The 26,843-nt window shown below is 49.1% G+C and overlaps 2 protein-coding genes across 5 annotated transcripts; both read right to left on the bottom strand.

The window, feature by feature from the left end:
• Positions 1 to 12,049: 12,049 nt before the first annotated feature.
• LOC132592721 (uncharacterized) lies at positions 12,050 to 25,906 on the bottom strand. 4 transcript variants are annotated; one of them, XM_088676542.1, is made up of 3 exons: positions 25,813 to 25,906; positions 15,562 to 15,706; positions 12,050 to 14,609 (listed from the first exon to the last, which is right to left on the bottom strand). In XM_088676542.1, exon 3 carries the CDS (start codon positions 14,429 to 14,431, stop codon positions 12,938 to 12,940), a length of 1,494 nt encoding a protein of 497 aa, XP_088532668.1. In that variant the 5' UTR covers positions 14,432 to 14,609; positions 15,562 to 15,706; positions 25,813 to 25,906; the 3' UTR covers positions 12,050 to 12,937. The 4 variants fall into 4 exon arrangements, with proteins under 4 accessions (XP_088532668.1, XP_088532667.1, XP_060135289.1 ...); XM_088676541.1 differs by lacking the exon at positions 25,813 to 25,906 and adding an exon at positions 23,520 to 23,639; XM_060279306.2 differs by lacking the exon at positions 25,813 to 25,906 and adding an exon at positions 17,856 to 20,165.
• LOC132592720 (uncharacterized) lies at positions 20,301 to 23,657 on the bottom strand. The gene is made up of 2 exons (XM_060279304.2): positions 23,520 to 23,657; positions 20,301 to 22,566 (listed from the first exon to the last, which is right to left on the bottom strand). The coding sequence occupies exon 2, from the start codon at positions 22,386 to 22,388 to the stop codon at positions 21,147 to 21,149; it is 1,242 nt and encodes a 413-aa protein (XP_060135287.1). The 5' UTR covers positions 22,389 to 22,566; positions 23,520 to 23,657; the 3' UTR covers positions 20,301 to 21,146.
• Positions 25,907 to 26,843: the final 937 nt, after the last annotated feature.

Here is a 26,843-nt window from a genome sequence, read left to right as displayed (position 1 = left end):
TAAAAGTCAGATAGTTGTTCATCTGTTTGACATCTGATGGGAGGGCAAACAATAACAAGGATTAGTTACAGGTAGGTAGCCGTGTTGGTCTGAGTCGAAGCAAAATAAAAAAATTCCTTCAGTAGCACCTTAAAGACCAACCAAGTTTATATTTTGGTATGAGCTTTCGTGTGCATGCACACTTCTTCAGATACACTAGAAACAGAAGTGTCAGACCCTATATATATACAGAGGGTGGTGGGGGTGGGTGGGAATGGGAGATGGGCTGATGGGAGTGGTAAACCTGTAGATGGGTGTTAATGGCTGCTGATGGCTGCAATTAGTCCTGGGCTGAGGTGCTAAAGAAAGCTTGATCATGCATAATGAGATAAGAATCCGATGTCTCTATAACAAGGATATTTTATATTTCATAATAAACTCTCAGAGGCAGCTTTAGATTCAACCCCAACACACCATTTGCAGGCCTCTCAGATTAATCCTTCAGCCTTCTCAAAATCAGGTGCATTTATTTTATTTGTTTCCCAGAATTTATAAACCGCTGTTTGATTAAAAATAAGCCTCCGGGAGGTTTGCAGAAAGATAAAGTAAGGGAAACAAAGGGAAAAGATTACAATGTGTTAAAACGTTCAAAAAGTTATAACACTACACCCGCCTAAAATTCGGATCAGCATCTGTAAGGAATAATGCTTTCAGCAGGCGCTGGAAATAAACTCAGCTAGAGAATCTGCTCTGAAACTAAATGGGGCTGTGCAGGATGGGCCCAAGAGCAGGCTCCGACTGGCCTACACCGCTGGCCACCAGCCTCCGCCTCTCGCGAAAGTAAGGGGAGCCCCACTCTGCACACAGGAGGGCCCCCAAAGAGAGAGAGCCAGAGGGCGGCATGCCAGGCCCCCTTTCTAGAAGCAGGGCTGGGGCTGCCACTTAGCCATCAGTGCAAAAGCAAGAAAGTGGGGCCAAGCTGCCCCTCAGGCTCACCTTCCTTGCAGGGTTGTGGTGGGGATTCAATGAGGACTAAGACCAGGGTTCAAATCCCGCCCAGCCAAGTTCGGCCATGAAGCTCACTGGATAGGACTGAAGGCCAGTCCCTTACTCTCTGGGCCTACCCTACTTCGCAGGGTTTTTGGTGGGGATTAAAGGAGACTGGGGGGGACAGGACCATGTAAGCCATACCTTGAGCTCCTCGGAGGAAAGGGTGGGATAGAAGAAGACCAATAAATAAAATGAATTTGAGCGGTCCGAAGGAACGGGAGGAGCTCTGCACGTGCTCCGCAACACATGACTCCTGTTGCGAGCGCTTCAACTATCAGTCTCCCAGATATAGCAATTAAAGCGGAGCAGGAGGAAAATTAGAATATCGGCGAAAAGTGCATTTATTTCAGTAACACGACTTAAAAGGTGAAACCAATATATGAGATAGATGCATGACATGCAAAGCAAGATGCCAAGCCTTTGTTTGTTGTAATTGTAATTATTTGTCATTAGGCGGGTCAATTATAACTAGAATGCAATTAATTAAATGTAATAGCGATGTTTATTTTTGTATTATTGGAACTATTTATTTTATTACTGTGGAATTTGCAAAAGAAAGCATTTGTAAAAATTAAAGAAAAATTAAAAAATAGGTTGCATTACTGAAATAAATGCACTTTTCCATGATATTCTAATTTCCTGAGTTTCACCTCTAGATTTCAGCCCATACACACCCCAAAATGTAAGCAGGAACACAAACTGGAACTGGAATGTCCCTGCCTGGACCGAAAACCAACCCATGTTACTAAACCAGGCTACCCCGGAGCATGTGCAGAGTCCCGACCCGGGCACCATCTGGATGGGCGTGGACGACCCTGCAGGGTCTCCCAGGTGTCCGGGGCGCCATTCCCAGCCCGCCCGGTTGGCGATGGGCCCGGGCCCCTTCGACGGGCAGAGGCTCCCCTACCCCCGACCCATGGCGTCCCTTTTTCCCAATTGGGGGGGGGGGGAGAGGCGAGGAGGCGTCGAGGCTCAATGCAGCCCCGACCCGTCTTCCCCGAACGACCCCAACCAATGGACGGGACGGAGAGGGGGACGACGACGACAACTCACCGGCTCTCCTCCTCTTCGTCTCCCGGCAGCGGCGACGCGCAGCCCGTCCGCCGGCCACGCGTCCGCCTCTTATGGCTCCTCCGACGGGGCGGCGCTGACTCGACGGGGCGGCCGTGGGAACTGGCGTCGCGGGGGCGGCCCCTCCCCTCCTGAAAGCTCGGGGGCGGAGAGGGAGCGTGAGGAGGGGCTCCCTGCTGCCTTTGCACGCTTCCCCACCCCCCGACGGCTGTACACGCCTTGCACGTGCCGCACGCCCGGGCTGTGCAGGAGCCGCCCTCTCTCCCCCTAGCCCCTGCAGTGACCTCTCACCCACTGAGCTCTTGGCCAGAGAAGGGGGGGCTAGCCCCGTCTAACACGCCGTTCACACACACTCTCTCTCTCACACACACTCTCTCTCTCTCTCTCTCTCTCACACACACACACACACACACACACACACACACACCCGCGTCCCGCCAGCTCCGAAGATGCCTAATCCCGCGACTTCTGCACCGCTTGCTCGGTTTTTGGGCTCTCTCTCCGAAGGGAGGCGCGCTACCCTCCAATTGCACCCCCCTCCGCTCAAGCACCCAGTTTTGATGAAGTGGGGGGAGGCAGCGGCCGTGGAAAAGACAAGTCCCCTACGAGGGATCGTTAGGAAAGCGACTGGAAACGAAACGGCCACTATCGGCCTGCGTTGAAGGGGGTTGGACTAAATGACCCCGGGGTACCTCCCAACTCGATCCTGTGTTTCCTAAGGCCACTTTATGAATGTTTGGTGCGACCAGATTTGGAAGGCTGCGTAAAGTTCTGGCCGCCTCGCCTCATATAGCATACTGATCCAGTGGTACCTCGGTTTATGAACACAATTGGTTCCGGAAGTCTGTTCATAAACTGAAGCGTTCATAAACTGAAGCGAACTTTCCCATTGAAAGTAATGGAAAGTGGATTAATCTGTTCCAGATGGTCCGCGGAGTACTTAAACTGAAGTGTTCATAAATTCAAGCGAACTTTCCCATTGAAAGTAATGGAAAGTGAATCCACAGAGTACTCAACCTGAAGCGTACTTAACCCGAAGCATGGGTTACAGGTAGGTAGCCGTGTTGGTCTGAGTCGAAGCAAAATAAAAAAATTCCTTCAGTAGCACCTTAAAGACCAACTAAGTTTATATTTTGGTATGAGCTTTCGTGTGCATGCACACTGTGTGTATCTGAAGAAGTGTGCATGCACACGAAAGCTCATACCAAAATATAAACTTAGTTGGTCTTTAAGGTGCTACTGAAGGAATTTTTTTATTTTGCTCCGAAGCATGGGTGTAATTGGTTCCGGAAGTCTGTTCATGAACTGAAGCGTTCATAAACTGAAGCAAACTTTCCCATTGAAAGTAATGGATAGTGAATTAATCCGTTCCAGATGGGTCCGCGGCGTTCGTAAACCGAAAATTCGTAAACCGAGGTGTTCATAAACCGAGGTTCCACTGTATAAGTTTATGAAAAGTACGTCTGGAATGGAGAAAGCGGATGGAGAAGAGCTTTTCTCCCTCTCTCAGGGAGGACAGTGCGTCTTCACCTGGCGCAGAGTGAACCTGTGGAACTCCCTGCCACAGGGGGCAGCAACGACCATTCCTGGAGGAGGGGAGAGGTTTGGGGGGGCTCCTGGGCAGGGTGGCTGTACCCTGCCCTCCCCAGTCAGAGGCAGCAGTGCTTCTGAAACCCCTGCTGGATAGCGCAGGGAGACGGGAGAGAATCCAGTGTTGCCTTCTCACGGTGGCCAACCTGGTGCCCATTACAGGAACCCCTCGCAAGCAGGACCTGAGCTCCCGTTCTGTGCTCCTCCCCCCCATCGCCCCCCCAGCTTCCTCTTCTTTCAACCAACAAACAGGAAAGACTCAGCCGTCCAGCCCGCCCCTTGGCCTTGTGCGCCCCCTCGCAAGACGCCCCCTGGATGCATCACCAGGGAGGGACCCTCCCCTCCTTCCTCCTTCCTGGGCGCCCAGTTGCCCTTTCACCTACTTAGACCCCTGGGCTTTCACCATCCTTGCGAAGAGTGAGAATTTCACCCCCAGGCAGGCACACACTGCGGAAGGGCGGGGATTATTTAAATCCCCAGCCAAATTCACTTTGGGGCCAGGTTCCCCAGGGGCAGCACTCGGCACTGGTACCAGTCTCCTTCATTCCTCATAGAATCAGAGAATAGTAGGGTTGGAAGGAGGGACCCCCAAGGGTCCTCTAGTCCAGCCTCCTGCAATGCAGGAATTGCAGCTAAGAAAACCCTAACAGGTGGCCATCCAACCTCTGCTTAAAAGTCTTCAAGGAAGAGAGGCCAGCACCTTCCAAGGAGAAGTCTCCTTCACTGGAGGTGTTTTTCTTTAAATTATTATTTGTTGGGGAATTCACGGAGGGGGGGCACATCTTTATTATAAATATTATGCATTAATGTATCCTTTCGACTTGACAGCTCAGGGAAGTTACCTAGTTTTAAAAATCATATAAAATCAACTCCAGTTCCCCCATTCCAACACTATTTTGCCCTTGAAAAGGGACTCCAGGAAGTGCCCAGAGGCACTTTGCTGAGCTGATTTTTGGCCAAGCCTAATCCCATCACCTTGATGGAAAAGACCTTGATGTTGGGAAAGATGGAGGGCACTAGGAGAAGGGGGCGACAGAGGACGAGATGGTTGGACAGTGTTCCTGAAGCTACGAACATGAGTTTGACCAAACTGCGGGAGGCAGTGGAAGACAGGAGTGCCTAGGGGCCCCTGACCATCAGGTCCAGTCGTGTCCGACTCTGGGGTTGCGGCGCTCATCTCGCTCTATAGGCCGAGGGAGCCAGCGTTTGTCCGCAGACAGCTTCCGGGTCATGTGGCCAGCATGACAAAGCTGCTTCTGGCAAACCAGAGCAGCGCATGGAAACACCATTTACCTTCCCGCCTATTTATCTACTTGCACTTTGATGTGCTTTCGAACTGCTAAGTGGGCAGGAGCTGGAACCGAGCAACGGGAGCTCACCCCGTTGCAGGGATTCGAACCGCCGACCTTCTGATCAGCAAGCCCTAGACTCTGAGGTTTAACCCACAGCGCCACCTGGGTCCCTGGTTTACCAGTATGTTAATGCTGTATGTACCTCCCCTTTTCTGACGTTTAGCTATGTAACAGTGATGTAGGAATGACGCTTTTGAAATGCATTATGGGATTCAGGTGGGAAGTTTTAGAAGTTATTGTAACCCTGTTCTCAGTGTTCAGTCTTGGCTTGAACCTGCTGCGCAGTAATAAACCTTGCTGTTTGCTCCGGTTGGTGGCTGGACTCCTTCCTTTTCATTTCGCAGTGGACCACAGGCTCATGCCCGATGAGCTGGGTGGCAGAGCAGCCTCGCACCCAGATTTTTCCCTAACATCATCATCATTATTATTATTATTATTATTATTATCATCATCATCATTATTTATTTCAAAAGTCTATATAAGGGCTTGCACACCATTGTTTAGGGTCCCTCTTCTCTCCTGCTTGTGGTGAGTGGGGGACCCTGTTGCAACAGTTTAATAAAGATCAGGCTTACTACATAGCTGCTTTGCTTCTCAATATTCTCTGGCTGGCCTCTGTTATTTTCTCCTACCGATAGAACACCTACGTAAGGACGCTTGGGTGGGCTCTTGGATAAAGGAGGAGTTTTCTCTTATAACATCTATAGCAGTTTATATTTTTAAGACAAAACCATTGAGAATAAAGCAGTCCTGAAGAAAGACAAAAGTAAAGTATGCATTTAAAGCAGGCATAGGCAAACTCAGCCCTCCAGATGTTTTTGGCCTACAACTCCCATGTTCCCTAGCTAACAGGACCAGTGGTCAGGGATGATGGGAGTTGTAGTCCCAAAACATCTGGAGGGCCGAGTTTGGCTACCGTATGTCTGATTTAAAGCAACATAGTTAACAGGAAACTAAAATGTTGTCTTAAAAGACAACATAAAACATTACAAAGGAGGCCAACTACGGAATGCAGCTATAATTTTATGAAAAACCTTCTCTTAAACATTTCAAAACAAAGCGTTGCTAAAGGAAGTCAAATATAAAATGCGCATTTGAAGCAGCATAATTAGGTAAAGGTAAAGGGGCCCCTGACCATCAGGTCCAGTCGTGTCCGACTCTGGGGTTGCGGCGCTCATCTCGCTCTATAGGCCAAGGGAGCTGGTGTTTGTCTGCAGACAGCTTCCGGGTGATGTGGCCAGCATGACAAAGCTGCTTCTGGCGAACCAGAGCAGCGCACGGAAATGCCGTTTACCTTCCCGCCAGAAGGCACTTTGATGTGCTTTCGAACTGCTAGGTTGGCAGGAGCTGGGACCGAACAACAGGAGCTCACCCCGTTGCAGGGATTCGAACCGCCGACCTTCTGATCAGCAAGCCCTAGGCTCTGTGGTTTAACCCACAGCGCCACCTGGGTCCCTTAGCATAATTAGCAAGAGACTAAATATTGTTTTAAGTATAAAACATCTCTGCTGCTTTTGCTGCCAATGGTGGCTCAAACCAAAAAAGCTTGCTGGGTGACCAGTTGCTGCCCTTCAGCCTAACCTACCTCACAGGGTTGTTGTGTGGATTAAATGAGGAGCGACAATGGGGAAGCAAGTACACTACCTCAAGCTCCCTAGAGAAAAAGGTGGCATAGGCACACAAAAGATAAATAATAATCAACAATACTGGCCGTCCCTCCACTGTTGGGATAATCTCACCTCTGAATCATGCCAATTGCCCAGAATCACAAGTGGGGAGAACGTTGGTGGGGGTGGTTTTGCACTCGGGTCTTGCTGGTGGGCATCTGGCTGACCACTGTGACTAGATGGGTCTCCTTGGGCCAAATCCAGCAGGCTCTTATGCCCTTAAAAAGGTAAAGGACCCCTGACAGTTAAGTCCAATCATAGACGACTCTGGGGTTGTGGCGCTCATCTCGCTCTATAGGCTGAGGGAGCTGGCGTTTGTCCACAGACAGCTTCCAGGTCATGTGGCCAGCGTCACTAAGCCGCTTCTGGCGAACCAGAGCAGCACACGGAAACGCCGTTGACCCTCCCGCTGTAGCAGTACCTATTTATCTACTTGCACTTTGATGTGATTTCAAACTGCTAGGTTGGCAGGAGCTGGGACCAAGCAACGGGAGCTCACCCCGTCGCAGGGATTCGAACCACCAACATTCTGATCGGCAAGCCCTAGGCTCAGTGGTTTAATCCACAGCGCCACCTGCATCCCATAGTAGCACCTTAGAGACCAACTAGAAGTGTGCATGCACATGAAAGCTCAGTGACAAACGTAGTGATTTAGACCACAGCACCAGCCACGTCCTTGCATTTGATCACAATGGCTGGATAATCTGTGGCTGGGAACGCCTTGCTTGCCACAGCCAGGAATCGCACAAAATCTCGGTCTTGGTGCAAAGCACTTAAGCTCCTGCGCATTTGTAAAAATAGCCACTGGCGAGGCCTCCTGGTTCCTCAGATTTCCAACTGGCAAGACAACAATCTTCTGCATTCCCTGGGCCGACCTGAGCAAGGGCAGAGAAGGAACCTGAGCGATGAGGCCGGACCCAAAGGCAGCCGGAGCCCTGAGGCTTTCCGTCACCTTTCACCCAGAAAACAGGTTCGGGGCATCCAGCATTCCTTTGGGCTTGGGGCACACATAACATGTGGCTGCCAGCTTGCTTTGTGCCTGGGAAGAATGGGGCAGAGGGGAGCCTGCAAAGAGCAAAATGGCCCTGGGCACATTTGGAAGAACTCGATTTTCTGGCAGCACCGACACTTTGGAACTCCCTGCCTATTGATATCTTCCTTGTGCCCCTTTTCACACCCAGGCTTGCTGCTTTCCCCCACTAGCAGAGTTCCCCCGCTGTCAAAACTCAGGAGGCAATGCCTCCTGACTGAAACACAGTTAGGGCTGTCCCATGGAAGAGGGAGCAAGCTTGTATTCTCCTGTTCTGGAGGGCAGGACTCAAGAACCAGTGGCTTCAAGGTACAAGAAAGGAGATTCCGACTCAACATATGGAAGAACTTTCTGATCTGATGGTGAGAGCTGTTCAACAGTGGAAAGGTCTCCCTTTGGAGAAGGTGGACTCTCCTTCCTTGGAGGTTTTAAAGCAGCGTTTGGATGGCCATCTGTCATGAATTCTTGAGCTGAGATTTCTGCATTGCAGGGGGGTTGGACTAGATGACCCTCGGGGATCCCATCTACGATTCTATGACTGTGTGTGTGTGTGAGAGAGAGAGAGAGAGAGAGGGAGAGAGAGAGAGATTGTTTTACAAGTCTCATAATATCAGGATTCATGCAATGCCTGAGGTTGTGGGGTGTCGAGCAGTTTCTGCACTGTGGAACCCAACCACATGGCTGATACTGTGGCCGATGTTGTCCCTGGGCCCTGATCCACCCAGCAAGCAAATGTGAGCAAGGGTCGAGGGGCAACTGAGTCCAGGGCTTGCGCTTCCAGACCAGACCAGCCTCTTCCCCTTGATTTCGAAATCGTGGTGACAAATCTGGAACGAGCTTTTGCTGGCAGCACTGAATGTACCAGCCGAGGGAGAGAGATTGTGAGCAGGTGGCAGCCGTGGCCTCATTCTCACTGCGGAGGTGAACTTGGGTCTGGCTGGGGCAGGTGGCAGATTGACCCCAGGGGATGCTGTTCTGCAACACACGGAATGACTTGCGCTCGGGGAGAAAGCAAAGCTAGAATCTGGAGTTGGTGATCGCCAGCAGCCTTTGTAATAATAATACAGTAATATAATGTTTTGGGGGGGGTTTTTTGCACGCTGGCCCTCTGACTGGGCTGCCCCAGCCAATCTGGGCGGCTTCCAACAGAATGTAGAAAACACAACAGAACATTGCACCCAGACTCAGAGAGTTGGAAGGGACCCTGTGGACCATCCAGTCCAACCCCCTGAATCTTTTGCCCAACGTGACGTGGGGCTCGAACTCACAAGCCTGGGATTAGGAGTCTCGTGCTCTACAAGCTGAGCTATAAAAGCTTCCTCCTATGGGGGTGCCTTCAGATGTCTATGGAAGGCCATATAATTATTTATCTCTTTGACATCTGACGGGAAGGCGTTCCACAGGGTGGGCGCCACTACTGAGAAGGTCTTTTGCCTGCAGTTTGCCAAATTCATGGAGAAGTCTCTCCGTGGCTCCTAGCCAGGATTCCTCTGCTCTGGCTCCACTATTTGAGGCGACAGAGAAGTTTCTGAAAACCAGTGGTGGAAATCACCAAAGGGGAGGGGGGGGCTCTTGTGCTCAGATCCTGCTCTGGCCTTCACATCTGGTTGGCCCCCATGAGAACAGGAGGATGGACTCGATGGGCCACTGGCGTGATCCAGCAGGTTCTTCTCGTGTTCTCACAATGCAGGTTGTGGGTCTCCCACAGGGGAGTTCAGAGCGCAACATGGCCTCGGCTCTGAGGACGTGCTCCTGAATCATCTGAGGTGGGGCTGGTGATTCCTCGTCCTGCTGCACCCTCCTCCTCCTCTTCCAGGCCAGGCTGATGCAAGAGGAAGACCAGGACTGTTAGCAGGGATAGTCTGCAGATCAGACAGGACAAAACGTCCTGGAGAAGATGCAAGAATGCAACAGAGAGAGACGTTTGCAGCTGCGCAGGAAGATTCAGGGGCACAAGAGGAAAACAAGCCCAGCTGGCAGGAGTACAGCCACACTGGGGCACACATTTTCCATTGCCACCCGGCTTCTGCACCTAGTGGCATTCCCTCCCCGCCCTCCCCAAAGACTTGGGAGCAGACAACACATATTATTGAGAACCAGCATTGTTAGGGAATTTTATGGGGGGGGGGCACCCAAACGAGGCTTCATTTGGGAATCAAGATTGGCATAAATGCCCTCAAGGGGACCCAGTCTGATCCTACAACACCACTCTAGTATCGCACCAACACGAACCCCTCAAGATAAAGCCCTGTGTAATAAAGGCTCCCTTTCCTACCCTTTCTCTGTTGCCTGAGACTCTATGTAACCATATTTCTTTATGAATGAATACCGTGTATCTGTATTTCTAAATGAAACCCCCCTTTTTGCGACTCTGGCCAAGGGCTCTCAGGGATGCAGGGAACAGCCATAATCCTTAAAGCGAGAGGTCACGTAGCCAGGGTGGTTTTTTTCCTGCAACAGCCAAAGTCCGTAAATTCTTATGGCAAATGAAGGCAAACGTAGATTTCTCAAGGTTTTCCAATCCTGGGAAATCTTAGCTGCAGTTGTGGGGAAGCCTGAACAGGTGATTGAATTGCTTCATCTATTTTTGGATATACGGTACTTGAGGCCAGACTAATGAAACCTGAGGGCGTTCCCACCAGAATTGGAGGAATGTCCCTCGGAGTCCACAGCCCACACCAGCAATCCTGTGTTATTTTTAAAAACAAAAAACAGCCTTGGGAGGTGGAGGGACCGAACCTGTTTTCTGCTGCCATTTCCCCACCCCCAAACTCCCACCTCTCAACTCCTTTTCCAGAGACTTACTGGGGAGATTTTAATCCATGGCCACATGGACATCTGTTATGGATGCTTTAGAATCATAGAGTTGGAAGAGACCCCAAGGGCCATCCAGTCCAACCCCCTGCCAAGCAGGAAACACCATCAAAGCATTCTTGACATATGGCTGTCAAGCCTCTGCTTAAAGACCTCCAAAGAAGGAGGCTCCACCACACTCCTTGGTAGCAAATTCCACTGCCGAACAGCTCTTATTGTCAGGAAGTTCTTCCTAATGTTTAGGTGGAATCTTCTTTCTTATAGTTTGAATCCATTGCTCCGTGTCTGCTTCTCTGGAGCAGCAGAAAACAACCTTTCTCCCTCCTCTAGATGACATCCTTTTATATATTTGAACATGGCTATTATATCACCCCTTAACCTTCTCTTCTCCAGGCTAAACATACCCAGCTCCCTAAGCCGTTCCTCATAAGGCATCGTTTCCAGGCCTTTGACCATTTTGATTGCCCTCTTCTGGACACGTTCCAGCTTGTCAGTATCCTTCTTGAACTGTGGTGCCCAGAACTGGACACAGTACTCCAGGTGAGGTCTGACCAGAGCAGAATACAGTGGTACTATTACTTCCCTTGATCTAGATGCTATACTCCTCTTGATGCAGCCCATAATTGCATTGGCTTTTTTAGCTGCTGCATCATACGAAATGTTCCTTTCATATCTCCAATTTTCTTGAACAGATCTCTGGTTTTCCCCATTCTATTGTTTTCCTCTATTTCTTTGCATTGCTCATTTAAGAAGACCCTCTTGTCTCTCCTTGCTGTTTTTTGGAAATCTGCATTCAGTTTCCTGTATCTTTCCCTATCTCCCTTGCATTTTGCTTGCCTCCTCTCCTCCGCTATTTGTAAGGCCTCGTTGGACAGCCATTTTGCTTTCTTGCATTTCCTTTTCCTTGGGATGGTTTTCGTTGCTGCCTCCTGTATAATGTTACGAGCCTCCATCCATAGTTCTTCAGGCACTCTGTCCACCAAATCTAAATCCTTAAACCTGTTCCTCACTTCCACTGTGCATTCATAAGGGATTTAATTCAGATTGTATCTTACTGGCCCAGTTTAAGCTGGAATTTTGCTATAAGAAGCTGATGATCTGAGTTACAGTCAGCTCCAGGTCTTGTTTTTGCTGACTGTATAGAGCTTCTCCATCTTTGGCTGCAGAGAATATAATCAATCTGATTTCGATGCTGTCCATTTGGTGATATCCATGTGTAGAGTCGTCTCTTGTGTTGTTGGAAGAGAGTGTTTGTGATGACCAGCTTGTTCTCTTGACAGAACTCTATTAGCCTGTGCCCTGCTTCATTTTGAACTCCAAGGCCAAACTTGCCAGTTGTTCCTTTTATCTCTTGATTCCCTACTTTAGCATTCCAGTCCCCTGTAATGAGGGCATAAACTAAGTATCAGCGGGGAAGGGGCCACATGCAGAGCAATTCCCATGCAGAGGTCAAAACAACAACAACAACAACACTACACACACACAGGCAGCAGGACTTCTTCAGTAATAGTTTACTGAGGGCTCAAAGCATACAGTTCTCAGTGAGGCACAAAGCTTAGCTCCTGAGAGCAAATCCAGTTTCAGCAGTAAAAAAATACACCCACAGTATATCTAAGTCAGGCACACAAACCGGCAGAAGGGAGCAAGGGAGCAAAGAGGCTGGAACGACACAGGGCAAAGGAGGTGTGTGTTTCGCTTCCTGTCGTCTGGGAGGGAAGTCAGCAACTCGGCATCTGCAGGGGCCTCACTTATCGTGATGTGGTTTATTGCCATATCAATTGTTTTTCAAAGGTTATCGTGATGTGGTCTAGAAACCGGTATGGACGAGCTATTAATATATCGCCCAGCCCTAATCCTCACTCCCCACCACCAATTCAGATTTTCCCTCTCTATCAAAAGGTATCTTACATCTAAAATTATACTCAGTATTGTGAGACATTGCCTTCAATATTTCATTACTGTTCAGTTTTACATATAAACACAAGACCTTCACATACACATCATGCTTTGAAGACTGATTTCCTGCTGAGTTCATAGCTGTGAAGAAAAGAGGGGACTCTGAGAGGAACACGTCCCACATTCCATACATCTAAATGGGTTCTCCCCTGTGAGAGTCCCAAGATGTTTCTTAAACACTCCATTATAACAAAAGCACTTTCTGCAAATCTTTCCATTTAAACTGCTTCTCCTCTTGAGTTGTTGATGGGTTTGTATGGTTAAACTATTAAAGTTCTTCCTGCTCATGAGTCTGTTGATATAGGACTTCCACTAGGACTGACCCTCTATATACTTTCCTTACATTTATATGGTTGTCTCTTGTATAAGTTTGTAGATGTAAATAAAGGGTCCCACTCTGACTGAAGTTCCTTCCACATGCCATACATTTATATGGTTTCTTCCCTGTGTGTCTGCTGATGTCTTCTAAGATTTCCACTGTGACTGAAACTCCCTCCACACTCCATACATTTATATGGTTTTTCACCTGTGTGAGTCCATTGATGGCTTCTAAGGGACTCATTTAAACTGAAGCTCTTTCCGCACTCCATGCATTTAAATGGTTTCTCCCTTGTGTGAGTCTGTAGATGTTTACTAAGGTGTCCACTCTGACAGAAGCTCTTTCCACACTCCATACATTTATATGGTTTCACTCCTGTGTGAGTCCGTTGATGTTTTCTAAGGTTTCCATCATCAGTAAAATTCTTTCCACACTCCATACATTTATATGGTTTTTCACCCGTGTGAGTCCGTTGGTGTCTTCTAAGGGACTCATTTAAACTGAAGCTCTTTCCACACTCCATACATTTATATGGTTTCTCTCCTGTGTGAGTCCGTTGGTGTCTTCTAAGGGACTCATTTAAACTGAAGCTCTTTCCGCACTCCATGCATTTAAATGGTGTCTCCCTTGTGTGAGTCTGTAGATGTTTTCTAAGGTGTCCATTCTGACAGAAGCTCTTTCCGCACTCCATACATTTATATGGTTTCTCTCCTGTGTGAGTCCGTTGGTGTCTTCTAAGGGACTCATTTAAACTGAAGCTCTTTCTGCACTCCATGCATTTAAATGGTTTCTCCCCTGTGTGAATCTGTAGATGTATATTGAGTTGTCTACTCCTACTGAAGTTCTTTCCGCACTCCATGCATTTAAATGGTTTCTCCCTTGTGTGAGTCTGTAGATGTTGTCTAAGGTGTCCACTCTGACAGAAGCTCTTTCCACACTCCATACATTCATATGGTTTCTCTCCTGTGTGAGTCCGTTGATGTTTTCTAAGGTTTCCACCATCATTAAAACTCTTTCCACACTCCATACATTTATATGGTTTTTCACCCGTGTGAGTCCGTTGGTGTCTTCGAAGGCACGCATTTAAACTGAAGCTCTTTCCACACTCCATGCATTTAAATGGTTTCTCCCCTGTGTGAAACTGTAGATGTCTATTGAATTGTCTACTGTGACTGAAGCTCTTTCCACACTCCATACATTTATATGGTTTCTCTCCTGTGTGAGTCCGTTGATGTGTTTTAAGTCTTGCATTGAAACGGAAGCTTTTTCCGCACTCCATACATTTAAATGGTTTTTCTCCCGTGTGAGTCTGTAGATGAATATTGAGTTGTCCAATCCAACTGAAGCTCTTTCCACACTCCGTGCATTTAAAAGGTTTCTCCCCTGTGTGAACCCGTTGGTGTCTTCTAAGGTTTCCATTATCACTAAAGTGCTTTCCACACTCCAAACATTTATATAGTTTCTCTCCTGTGTGAGTCCGCTGATGTATATTGAGGTTTCCCCTCTTTCCAGACTCCTTGCATTGGAATCTTTTCTTCCCCATGTGATTCCCCTGATGTGTTCTAAGTGTTCCACTATCAGTTAAACTCTTTCCATTCTCCATAGCTTTAAACGGTTTCTCCCCTTTTTGAGATGTGAGCTATGTGTGCTCATTCAGTGAAGCATATTCCACATTTCACACATTATAATGGTTTTTTCTAGTGAAATGAAAGCTGCTCCCTCCCCCGAAATTCTGACTTGTCTTCTCCATCACTTTCCTCAGAATGGGCTGAGAAGAAGTCCTGTTTGGGTTTCAAGGAAGGGAACAAAGAAAAAAAGAACACATCAAGCACCATTAGCAACCTCTCTTATTGCGATGTCTCCTACATTTTCCACCCATGTTCCCAGATTTTAGGAAATGAAGATGCAATGTCATCAAATGATAGTAATGCATCAGCAACCTTTCATAGTTTATCAATCATCGTTAATAAAGCAGCATGATCTTGGAATACAGCCTTTTCAAATCTATTCTTTCCTCACAGGAAAGGCAGCTGCTCTCTGTCCATCAACAGGTCCTCTCTTTCTCCACTTCATCATTCCTTTGAACATTTCCCATCCTCTGCATCATAATCCTCCATTCACCCCCGTTTCCCCCTCTAGATCTTCATGAATCCCCTGCACAGTCCCATTGGCCTCAGGAGGTCCATGTGGACCATTCTGTGAGACCCAGGTCTACGTCTTTTCCAGGGACTGTGGTCTGGGTCAGTCAGAGGACTAGAGACAAGGCTTGGCGCTTGGGGTCAGCTGAATGGGTGCTCAGGGAAGCTCCTGTTCTTGGAGATGGACCTCCGTCTACATGCCTCTCATTGCATGGAGAGAGTAGGAGAAGCAGAAGGAGCAGTAGTTGGAGCATGGGAATCCCAGATGGAAACACCCACCCCCATTGTTCTTTATAATAATGATGTGCTGCCTGACCTTGTGCCCCTCTTCTGACACAGGACTATCCTAATCTGGCACTGAAAAAGCTGGATATTAAAGGCAAATGGATAACTGTACTTAAGGGAAACTTCAACTTTGAACATGTAGTATTGATTCATTAATGGCCAGAAGTTGTGTTATTTCTGGGGACATGAATTTATTCCTGATCCATCTTAAATATCATAATTATAGGATGCCTTGGGGTGTTAGGGGAGCAGTAGTACCTTTGGTGGCCGACATGTTTTGGGGGGTCCCCACCCTGCACTGAGCGCTCACCTGTGGCTTCCAGAAGCTGTGAGCATGCAACATCGGCCGTGATCCAAGCAACGGCTTCAACCGGCTGGCTAAACCAGGTGAGGATAGCTGATGGGTCTCAAATCCTTGGTGGGTTGGGGAATTCTGCTGCAGGTGAAGGCAGGCCCTGGTGGATGGAGAGGATGAGAACAATAGTGAATCTCACAGTCTGGAAGGCAGATTCTGTCCATGTTGCAGAGGAAAGGAAAGGGAAGATGGGGCTCGTCAACCGAGAAAGGAAGAGAGCCCATTGAGAAGGAAAACTCTGATCCTAAACCTCCGCTGCCTCATGGGTTATCCTCAGGAGAAGAAAAGGCTCTGGAGGAGAACCTCTCTAAGACCTTTGGATGGTGTCCTGCACACCTCCTTCTAGGAACTCCTGTAGCCAAACTGGTGCCAAACCTACTGCTCTGCTTTCCGTGGGACCATAGTAGCCAGGCTGAGAAGGGGGTCTTGTTCTCTAGGCAGCCCAGGACCCCCAGCCCCACTGCCCAGGCTTCCATTGCTGCTAACACAGCAGTTTCGGATGGAGAGATGAGCTCAGGCCTGTGTATCAAAGTCTGTCCGATGTTGAATGAGGAAAACAGAAGTCCAATTTTCATCATACGTCAAGTATTCCAAATACTTGTCTTTTGAAGGAAAGACCACCAAGTATCCTATGGCCCCTTCAAAGCTAATGAAAGTATTGTGCCTGGAACTTTTGTGGGCTGCAGGACCAGGAAAGCTTCTGCCACCATTATCCTTCCAATTGGGATTCAGGCCTCATCCTGGAACTGAAACTGTGGATGATTCCCAGATCTTCCTCTCTTTTAAATTGGAACCAGTGAAGGCAGTGAATGCCTTGTTCGCATTTCCAGAGGTGGTTGGAGGATGGATGGCGGCTAACAGATTTAGGTTGAACCCTGACAAGACAGAAGTAACATTTTGGGGGCACAGAGGGCGGGCAGGTGGGGGGGACTCCCTGGTCCTGATGGGTTAACTGTGCCCCTAAAGGACCAGGTACTCAGCCTGGGGGTCATTTTGGACTCACAGCTGTCCATGGAGACGCAGGTCAGTTCTGGGTTCAGGGCAGCTCTCTGGTACACAGGCTGAGACCCTACCAGCCTGCAGACTGTCTCCCCCCCCCCCCAGTGGTGCATGCTCTGGTTATCTCCTGCTTGGACTATTGCCATGTGCTCAACATGGGGCTACCTTTGAAGGTGACTCAAAAACTCCAAATAATACAGAATGTGGACCTAGGAGCAGCCGCCGGGACCACATATCACTGGTCCTAAAGGATCTTCCCTGGCTCTCAGCGCATTTCTGAGCTTAATTCAAACTCTTGGTGCTGACCTTTAAAGTGTCATGGTTGCATTATTTCAGGCATAGAAAAGTATTGGTCTCATGTAGAGAGATGATTCCTAGTCTATTGGTTCAAGAAGGTTCTGGTAGTTTTGCTCTGTGATTCAAAGTTGTATTCTCTAACTGGAACATTTTAGCTGATAAGGCAGTTTCCTTTCTGCTGAGAGCAGGTGGTGGGATAAGTTGTTATGAGGTTAAGAATAATAATAATATTAATAAATTTTAATTGGTACCCCACCCTCCCTAGCCAGAAATGGTTTCAGGGCAGCTGACGCTGCCTACAAAGAATAAGAGGAACAGAAATGCTTTTGAGGTGCAACTTCTATATCAATCCTGAGAGCCTTTCCACGGACTCTGCACCCCTGTTTCTTATGACAGGTGTACATTATCCTCATCCTCAATGAACCCGGCAGTGGGAAAGACACTTAAAGATGGAAGCCTGAGAGAGAGGGAAAGGCTTCTGGCTGCTTCCTGGGTGGGAGTGTGGAAACAAAGAGCCACTTCCGGGAAGCTTCCCCTCCCCTCTTCCTCTTGGGATTTCCTCTCCTCTCCAGGGGGACCAATGGTTGGTGTTGAATAGTGGCTAAGAAGGATGAAGACACAGCTCTCAAAACAACCAGTTCTTTATTCTAGCTCTGAGTCCAGGCTGAACAGTAGCTTAGCCAACTGGCTTATATAGTACTCTGTAACTTGCAACAGTAACAAACTTCCCCTAGCTACCCAATCCGTGAACAGCACTCTCAATCCTTCATTTGCATGTTGTGGACATGAGTGATAATTGCAGTTAACTTAATGTACATAACAGTTGGACTTGGAAGAACCTATGAGTCTGGGCAGGGAAGGGGCTTCTGGGGTGGGAAGAGGATGGAGCATGCAGGAAGGAAGGGGTAGGGGGCTGGACCCCCCCCCCTTTCCAGGGATCCCTCTCTGGTTACCTTGGTCGTTCCGGAGCTTCCCCTCGGGCTCCACGATGGGGACGTCTCCCTAAAATCTGGTCTTCCGATCTCCCCCCCCCATGTTTTCCTTCCCTGCCCCATGGATGCTCCCCCCCCCACTTCCTCGCCCTCCCCTCTCTTTCCCTGTGTCTCCCCTCCGCGCCCCTTGTCTCTCCATCCGGAGCCCCCCCCCAAGACGAGTAGAGAAGGGACGAGGGGGGGTCTCTATCCAGGCGTCCCCCGCTCCCGTTAACCCTTTCCTGGCCCGCCTTTCTCCATGCAGAGACCACAGGGTCTCAGGGATCCCTGCGTGGGGGAAACGGGGCAAGGGGGGTCCTCGTGGGGACCCCCTGGGTGGGCGCCCCATGGCGGGGGTCTCTGGGTCCTTCCCCCCCCCCGCGGCCCCTTTACCTCTTTCCCCTCGTTCCCGATTCTCTTTCCCACGGGGGGGGGATTTCCCCTGCGTGTACCACCTCCCCTTCCCGAAAGCGCGCGCCCCTAGAGCTACGGCGCAGAGCAGCCATCCGCTGTAGAAGCTCCACTTCCGGGAGAAGCAGGCAGTTTGGGAGGGGGCTCTCCCCCCCCCATTCCCGGAACAGAAGCTGGATGGCGAGGAGGAGGAGCAACATATTGGGGAGGGGATTTGGGGTTGAGGGGGCGGAGGGAGGGAAGGATGTGCCGGGAGGAGTGGGGAGGAATTTAGTGGGGGGAGAGGAAGGTTTTTCCCCTCCCCTCTTCCTTCTGGGGATCAGGAGAACGAGGGAGGGGCTGATCCCAGCAATCCAACTGCAAAGTGCCCCCCCCCACAATGGTTACGTTGCAAAATCCTTCCTTCCCCCACTCCAGGCCATGACCTCAGAATGCTCCATCCATGTTTTAGGTCTTGGTGCTGTTAACACCAGGAATGGGGGGCAGAATTGTACCTCGCTGATGGTGCCGTGGGCACTGAAGGCTGACAACTCAAGTAGGAGGCATAATGGGGGGGGGCACACTCATAGGAGGAATGGACTCCATTACAAGGCATGGTGAATAATTTCTGGCAAATTCAAACGCAAATACGGTGGAGGGATGAACCCCAAATGACTGAGAACTCCCTGCAAACAGCCCCCCTCCCCCCGGGCTCAAAGGACCTGGACCTAACCAACCAGATCTTTCGAAGTGTGACAAAACACCCTGGATGTTGGGAGCAGTTTCCATACGCCGACTCCTGGGTAGCGGTCCTGAGAGAGAGCCCTACATGGCTACAGAAGTTCAAAGGAAAGTATTGTACCTCGTTGATGGTGCCGTGGGCACTGAAGGAGGCAGAAGTAATCAAAGCCCAAAAGAAAGAGCACTTTTCCAGAGGAGAGGTGAAAAAGAAAGAACCAGCCTGGACCCCAACGGCTCCCGTATCAGCCTTTTATTGGCCAGACCTAGTTTGGATTTTAGATTTGATATCCCGCTTTATCACTACCCGAAGGAGTCTCAAAGCGGCTAACATTCTTCTTTCCCTTCCTCCTCCACAACAAACACTCTGTGAGGTGAGTGAGCCTCAGAGATTTCAGAGAAGTGTGACTAGCCCAAGGTCACCCAGCAGCTGCATGTGGAGGAGCGGAGACGTGAACCCGGTTCCCCAGATTACGAGTCCAGTCTACCCCTCTTAACCACTACACCACACTGGCTAAACCTAGAGCTAAGAGTTTGGGTAGCCTTTGGGGGTATACAACACCCGGGATCCAAGCCCTCTTCCCTTGTCAGTTCCCCAGCTGGTGCCTCCCCCCCCCCTTTTCCCTGCCAGTCAATGACAGCAGCAGCAGCAGCAGCAGCGATAAAATCAGTACAATAACAATATGCACTGTGGTCCTCTAGCTGGAAGAATAACTCCTGGGACAATAAAAAAATTCCTTCAGTAGCACCTTAAAGACCAACTAAGTTTATATTTTGGTATGAGCTTTCGTGTGCATGCACACTTCTTCAGATACAATGGACAATGGGACAATGGGAAAGTACTATCATCCCCAAACCACAGAATAAGCAGCAGCTCTGGGGTGCCCCATGGGGTTCATGAGTGAAGCTGGGGCCCCCCAGGAGACTTCCCTGGTACGTGCAGCCCCTCATTCTCCTTTTCCGTCTTGCAATTAGGCTTAGGGGCGGGGAATCTCCCATTAAATTACAGAATTTTAAGTTTTCTTCAGAATGCGTAGGAGGCAGGGATAAGTTCTAGTGAAGAAGCAGTGTTTGGAGATCATGTGGGGGGGGAGGGGGGACAGAGTTTGGTGGAAAAACCAGTCACACACACACCCACCCACACACCCACCCACACACCCATCTTGCATGCTTGAGTACAGCAACTCCAGGGCATAAACTAAGTATCAGCGGGGAAGGGGCCACATGCAGAGCAATTCCCATGCAGAGGTCAAAACAACAACAACAACAACAACACAACACACACACAGGCAGCAGGACTTCTTCAGTAATAGTTTACTGAGGGCTCAAAGCATACAGTTCTCAGTGAGGCACAAAGCTTAGCTCCTGAGAGCAAATCCAGTTTCAGCAGTAAAAAAATACACCCACAGTATATCTAAGTCAGGCACACAAACCGGCAGAAGGGAGCAAGGGAGGAAAGAGGATGGAACAACACAGGGCAATGGAGGTGTGTGTTTCTCTTCCTGTCACCTGGGAGGGAAGTCAGCAACTCGGCATCTGCAGGGGCCTCACTTATCGTGATGTGGTCTAGAAACTGGTATTGGGCGAGATATAAATATATGGGCCAGCCCTAATCCTCACTCCCCACCAGGAACTCAGATTTTCCCTCTCTATCAAAAGGTATCTTACATCTAAAATTATACTCCCTATTGTGAGACATTGCCTTCAATATTTCATTACCGTTCAGTTTTACATATAAACACAAGAACTTCACATACACATCATGCTTTTAAGAATGATTTCCTGCTGAGTTCATACCTGTGAAGAAAAGAGGGGACTCTGAGAGGAACACGTCCCACATTCCATACATCTAAATGGGTTCTCCCCTGTGAGAGTCCCAAGATGTTTCTTAAACACTCAATTATAACAAAAGCACTTTCTGCAAATCTTTCCATTTAAACTGCTTCTCCTCTTGAGTTGTTGATGGGTTTGTATGGTTAAACTCTTAAAGTTCTTCCTGCTCATGAGTCTGTTGATATAGGACTTCCACTAGAACTGACCCTCTATCTACTTTGCTGACATTTATATGGTTTGTCTCTTGTGTAAGTTTGTAGATGTAAATAAAGGGTCCCACTCTGACTGAAGTTCCTTCCACATGCCATACATTTATATGGTTTCTTCCCTGTGTGTCTGCTGATGTCTTCTAAGATTTCTACTGTGACTGAAACTCCCTCCACACTCCATACATTTATATGGTTTTTCACCTGTGTGAGTCCATTGATGGCTTCTAAGGGACTCATTTAAACTGAAGCTCTTTCCGCACTCCATGCATTTAAATGGTTTCTCCCTTGTGTGAGTCTGTAGATGTTTACTAAGGTGTCCACTCTGACAGAAGCTCTTTCCACACTCCATACATTTATATGGTTTCTCTCCTGTGTGAGTCCGTTGATGTTTTCTAAGGTTTCCACCATCACTAAAACTCTTTCCACACTCCATACATTTATATGGTTTTTCACCCGTGTGAGTCCGTTGGTGTCTTCTAAGGGACTCATTTAAACTGAAGCTCTTTCCACACTCCATACATTTAAATGGTTTCTCCCCTGTGTGAATCTGTAGATGTATATTGAGTTGTCCACTGTGACTGAAACTCTGTCCACACTCCATACATTTATATGGTTTCTCTCCTGTGTGAGTCCGTTGGTGTCTTCTAAGGGACTCATTGAAACTGAAGCTCTTTCCGCACTCCATGCATTTAAATGGTTTCTCCCCTGTGTGAATCTGTAGATGTATATTGAGTTGTCTACTCCTACTGAAGTTCTTTCCGCACTCCATGCATTTAAATGGTTTCTCCCTTGTGTGAGTCTGTAGATGTTGTCTAAGGTGTCCACTCTGACAGAAGCTCTTTCCACACTCCATACATTTATATGGTTTCTCTCCTGTGTGAGTCCGTTGATGTTTTCTAAGGTTTCCACCATCATTAAAACTCTTTCCACACTCCATACATTTATATGGTTTCTCTCCTGTGTGAGTCCGTTGATGTGTTTTAAGTCTTGCATTGAAACGGAAGCTTTTTCCGCACTCCATACATTTAAATGGTTTTTCTCCCGTGTGAGTCTGTAGATGAATATTGAGTTGTCCACTCCAACTGAAGCTCTTTCCACACTCCATGCATTTAAAAGGTTTCCCCCCTGTGTGAACCCGTTGGTGTCTTCTAAGGTTTCCATTATCACTAAAGTGCTTTCCACACTCCATACATTTATATAGTTTCTCTCCTGTGTGAGTCCGCTGATGTATATTGAGGTTTCCCCTCTTTCCAGACTCCTTGCATTGGAATCTTTTCTTCCCCATGTGATTCCCCTGATGTGTTCTAAGTGTTCCACTATCAGTTAAACTCTTTCCATTCTCCATAGCTTTAAACGGTTTCTCCCCTTTTTGAGATGTGAGCTATGTGTGCTCATTCAGTGAAGCATATTCCACATTTCACACATTATAATGGTTTTTTCTAGTGAAATGAAAGTTGCTCCCTCCCCTGAAATTCTGACTTGTCTTCTCCATCGCTTTCCTCAGAATGGGCTGAGAAGAAGTCCTGTTTGGGTTTCAAGGAAGGGAACAAAGAAAAAAAGAACACATCAAGCACCATTAGCAACCTCTCTTATTTCGACGTCTCCTACATTCTCCACCCATGTTCCCAGATTTTTAGGAAATGAAGATGCAATGTCATCAAATGATAGTAATGCATCAGCAACCTTTCATAGTCCTCAATCATCGTTAATAAAGCAGCATGATCTTGGAATACAGCCTTTTCAAATCTATTCTTTCCTCACAGGAAAGGCAGCTGCTCTCTGTCCATCAACAGGTCCTCTCTTTCTCCGTTTCATCATTCCTTTGAACATTTCCCATCCTCTGCATCATAATCCTCCATCCACCCCCGTTTCCACCTCTAAATCTTCATGAATCACCTGCACAGTCCCATTGGCCTCAGGAGGTCCATGTGGACCATTCTGTGAGACCCAGGTCTACGTCTTTTCCAGGGACTGTGGTCTGGGTCAGTCAGAGGACTAGAGACAAGGCTTGGCGCTTGGGGTCAGCTGAATGGGTGCTCAGGGAAGCTCCTGTTCTTGGAGATGGACCTCCGTCTACATGCCTCTCATTGCATGGAGAGAGTAGGAGAAGCAGAAGGAGCAGTAGTTGGAGCATGGGAATCCCAGATGGAAACACCCACCCCCATTGTTCTTTATAATAATGATGTGCTGCCTGACCTTGTGCACCTCTTCTGACACAGGACTATCCTAATCTGGCACTGAAAAAGCTGGATATCAAAGGCAAATGGATAACTGTACTTAAGGGAAACTTCAACCTTGAACATGTAGTATTGATTCATTAATGGCCAGAAGTTGTGTTATTTCTGGGGACATGAATTTATTCCTGATCCATCTTAAATATCATAATTATAGGATGCCTTGGGGTGTTAGGGGAGCAGTAGTACCTTTGGTGGCCGACATGTTGGGGGGGGGGTCCCACCCTGCACTGAGCGCTCACCTGTGGCTTCCAGAAGCTGCCAGCATGCAACAGAGGCCAGGATCCAAGCAACGGCTTCAACCGGCCGGCTAAACCAGGTGAGGATAGCTGATGGGTCTCAAATCGTTGGTGGGTTGGGGAATTCTGCTGCAGGTGAAGGCAGGCCCTGGTGGATGGAGATGATGAGAACAACCGTGAATCTCACAGTCAGGAAGGCAGATTCTGTCCATGTTGCAGAGGAAAGTGAAAGGAAGATGGGGCTCGTCAACCGGGGAAGGGACCCCATTGAGAAGGAAAACTCGGATCCTAAACCTCCGCTGCCTCGTGGGTTATCCTCAGGAGAAGAAAAGGCTCTGGAGGAGAACCTCTCTAAGACCGTTGGATGGTGTCCTGCACACCTCCTTCCAGCAACTCCTGCAGCCAAACTGGTGCCAAATATACTGCTCTGCTTTCCTTGGGACCATATCAGCCAGGCTGAGAAGGGGGTCTTGTTCTCTAGGCAGCCCAGGACCCCCAACCCCACTGCCCAGGCTTCCATTGCTGCTAACACAGCAGTTTCGTATGAAGAGATGAGCTCAGACCTGTCTATCAAAGTCTGTCCGATGTTGAATAAGGAAAACAGAAGTGCTATTTTCATCATACGTCACTGTCAAAGTATTCCAAATATTTGTCTTTTGAAGGAAAGACCACCAAGCATCCTATGGTCCCTTCAAAGCTAATGAAAGTATTGTGCCTGGAACTTTTGTGGGCTGCAGGACCAGGAAAGCTTCTGCCACCATTATCCTTCCAATTGGGATTCAGGCCTCATCCTGGAACTGAAACTGTGGATGATTCCCAGATCTTCCTCTCTTTTAAATTGGAACCAGTGAAGGCAGTGAATGCCTTGTTCGCATTTCCAGAGGTGGTTGGAGGATGGATGGCGGCTAACAGATTTAGGTTGAACCCTGACAAGACAGAAGTAACCTTTTGGGGGGGACAGAGGGCGGGCAGGTGGGGGGGGACTCCCTGGTCCTGATGGGTTAACTGTGCCCCTAAAGGACCAGGTACTCAGCCTGGGGGTCATTTTGGACTCACAGCTGTCCATGGAGACGCAGGTCAGTTCTGGGTCCAGGGCAGCTGTCTGGTACACAGGCTGAGACCCTACCAGCCTGCAGACTCTCTCCCCCCCCCCCCGAGTGGTGCATGCTCTGGTTATCTCCTGCTCAGAGTATTGCCATGTGCTCAACATGGGGCTACCTTTGAAGGTGACTCAAAAACTCCAAATAATACAGAATGTGGACCTAGGAGCAGCCGCCGGGACCACATATCACTGGTCCTAAAGGATCTTCCCTGGCTCTCAGCGCATTTCTGAGCTTAATTCAAACTCTTGGTGCTGACCTTTAAAGTGTCATGGTTGCATTTTTTCAGGCATAGAAAAGTATTGGTCTCATGTAGAGAGATGATTCCTAGTCTATTGGTTCAAGAAGGTTCTGGTAGTTTTGCTCTGTGATTCAAAGTTGTATTCTCTAACTGGAACATTTTAGCTGATAAGGCAGTTTCCTTTCTGCTGAGAGCAGGTGGTGGGATAAGTGGTTATGAGGTTAAGAATAATAATATTAATAAATTTTAATTGGTACCCCACCCTCCCTGGCCAGAACTGGTTTCAGGGCAGTTGACACTGGCTACAAAGAATAAGAGGAAGAGAAATGCTTTCGAGGTGCAACTTCTATATCAATCCTGAGAGTCTTTCCACGGACTCTGCATCCCTGTTTCTTATGACAGGTGTACATTATCCTCATCCTCAATGAACCCGGCAGTGGGAAAGACACTTAAAGATGGAAACCTGAGAGAGAGGGAAAGGTTTCCGGCTGCTTCCTGGGTGGGATTGCGGAAACAAAGAGCCGCTTCCGGGAAGCTTCCCCTCCCCTCTTCCTCTTGGGATTTCCTCTCCTCTCCAGGGGGACCAATGGTTGGTGTTGAATAGTGGCTAAGAAGGATGAAGACACAGCTCTCAAAACAACCAGTTCTTTATTCTAGCTCTGAGTCCAGGCTGAACAGTAGCTTAGCCAACTGGTTTATATAGTATTCTGTAACTTGCAACAGTAACAAACTTCCCCTAGCTACCCAATCCGTGAACAGCACTCTCAATCCTTCATTTGCATGTTGTGGACATGAGTGAGAATTGCAGTTAACTTAATACATAACAGTTGGACTTGGAAGAACCTAGGAGTCTGGGCAGGGAAGGGGCTTCTGGAGTGGGAAGAGGATGGAGCATGAAGGAAGGAAGGGGTGGGGGGGGCTGACCCCCCCTTTCCAGGGATCCCTCTCTGGTTACCTTGACGGGGAGGCGGATTCCTGGGTGGGAAGGAGAAACCAAGAGGACGGTCGTTCCGGAGCTTCCCCTCGGGCACCACGATGGGGACGTCTCCCTAAAATCTGGTCTTCCGATCTCCCCCCCCCCACCCATGTTTTCCTTCCCTGCCCCAGGGATGCTCCCCGCCTCACTTCCTCGACCTCCCCTCTCTTTCCCTGTGTCTCCCCTCCGCACCCCTTGTCTCTCCATCCGGAGCCCCCCCCCCCCAAGACGAGTAGAGAAGGGACGAGGGGGGTCTCCATCCAGGCGTCCCCCGCTCTCGTTAACCCTTTCCTGGCCCGCCTTTCTCCATGCAGAGACCACAGGGTCTCAGGGATTCCTGTGTGGGGGAAACGGGGCAAGGGGGGTCCTCGTGGGGACCCCCTGGGTGGGCGCCCCATGTCCCCCCCCTGCCAAGGCGCCTAAGGGGCCAAGGAAAGCCCCCTTCGCAGCACGCGTGCAGGAATCGACAACATGCAGACGGGAACCACGAATGGCGCTCTGGGGAGCTGGCGGGGGTCTCTGGGTCCTTTCCCCCCCCCCCGCGGCCCCTTTACCTCTTTTCCCTCGTTCCCGATTCTCTTTCCCACGGGGGGGATTTCCCCTGCGTGTACCTCCTCCCCTTTCCGAAAGCGCGCGCCCCTAGAGCTACGGCGCAGAGCAGCAATCCGGTGTAGAAGCTCCACTTCCGGGAGAAGCAGGCAGTTTGGGAGGGGGCTCTCCCCCCCCCCATTCCCGGAACAGAAGCTGGATGGCGAGGAGGAGGAGCAACATATTGGGGAGGGGATTTGGGGTTGAGGGGCGGAGGGAGGGAAAGATGTGCCGGGAGGAGTGGGGAGGAATTTAGTGGGGGGAGAGGAAGGTTTTTTCCCTCCCCTCTTCCTTCTGGGGATCAGGAGAACGAGGGAGGGGCTGATCCCAGCAATCCAACTGCAAAGTGCCCCCCCCACACAATGGTTACGTTGCAAAATCCTTCCTTCCCCCACTCCACGCCATGACCTCAGAATGCTCCA

This window comes from Zootoca vivipara, chromosome 9, assembly GCF_965207765.1.
Source record: "Zootoca vivipara chromosome 9, rZooViv2.hap1.1, whole genome shotgun sequence".
Taxonomy (NCBI): Eukaryota; Metazoa; Chordata; class Lepidosauria; order Squamata; family Lacertidae; genus Zootoca; species Zootoca vivipara.
The sequence above is the reverse complement of the archived record's forward strand: the minus strand, read 5'-3'. Positions and strand labels throughout refer to the sequence as shown.

What these genes read in the sequence shown, in the direction of transcription:
- LOC132592720 (XM_060279304.2), bottom strand. Translation starts at nt 22,388, where the DNA reads ATGGAGAATGGAAAGAGTTTAACTGATAGTGGAACACTTAGAACACAT.
- LOC132592721 (XM_088676542.1), bottom strand. Translation starts at nt 14,431, where the DNA reads ATGGAGAATGGAAAGAGTTTAACTGATAGTGGAACACTTAGAACACAT.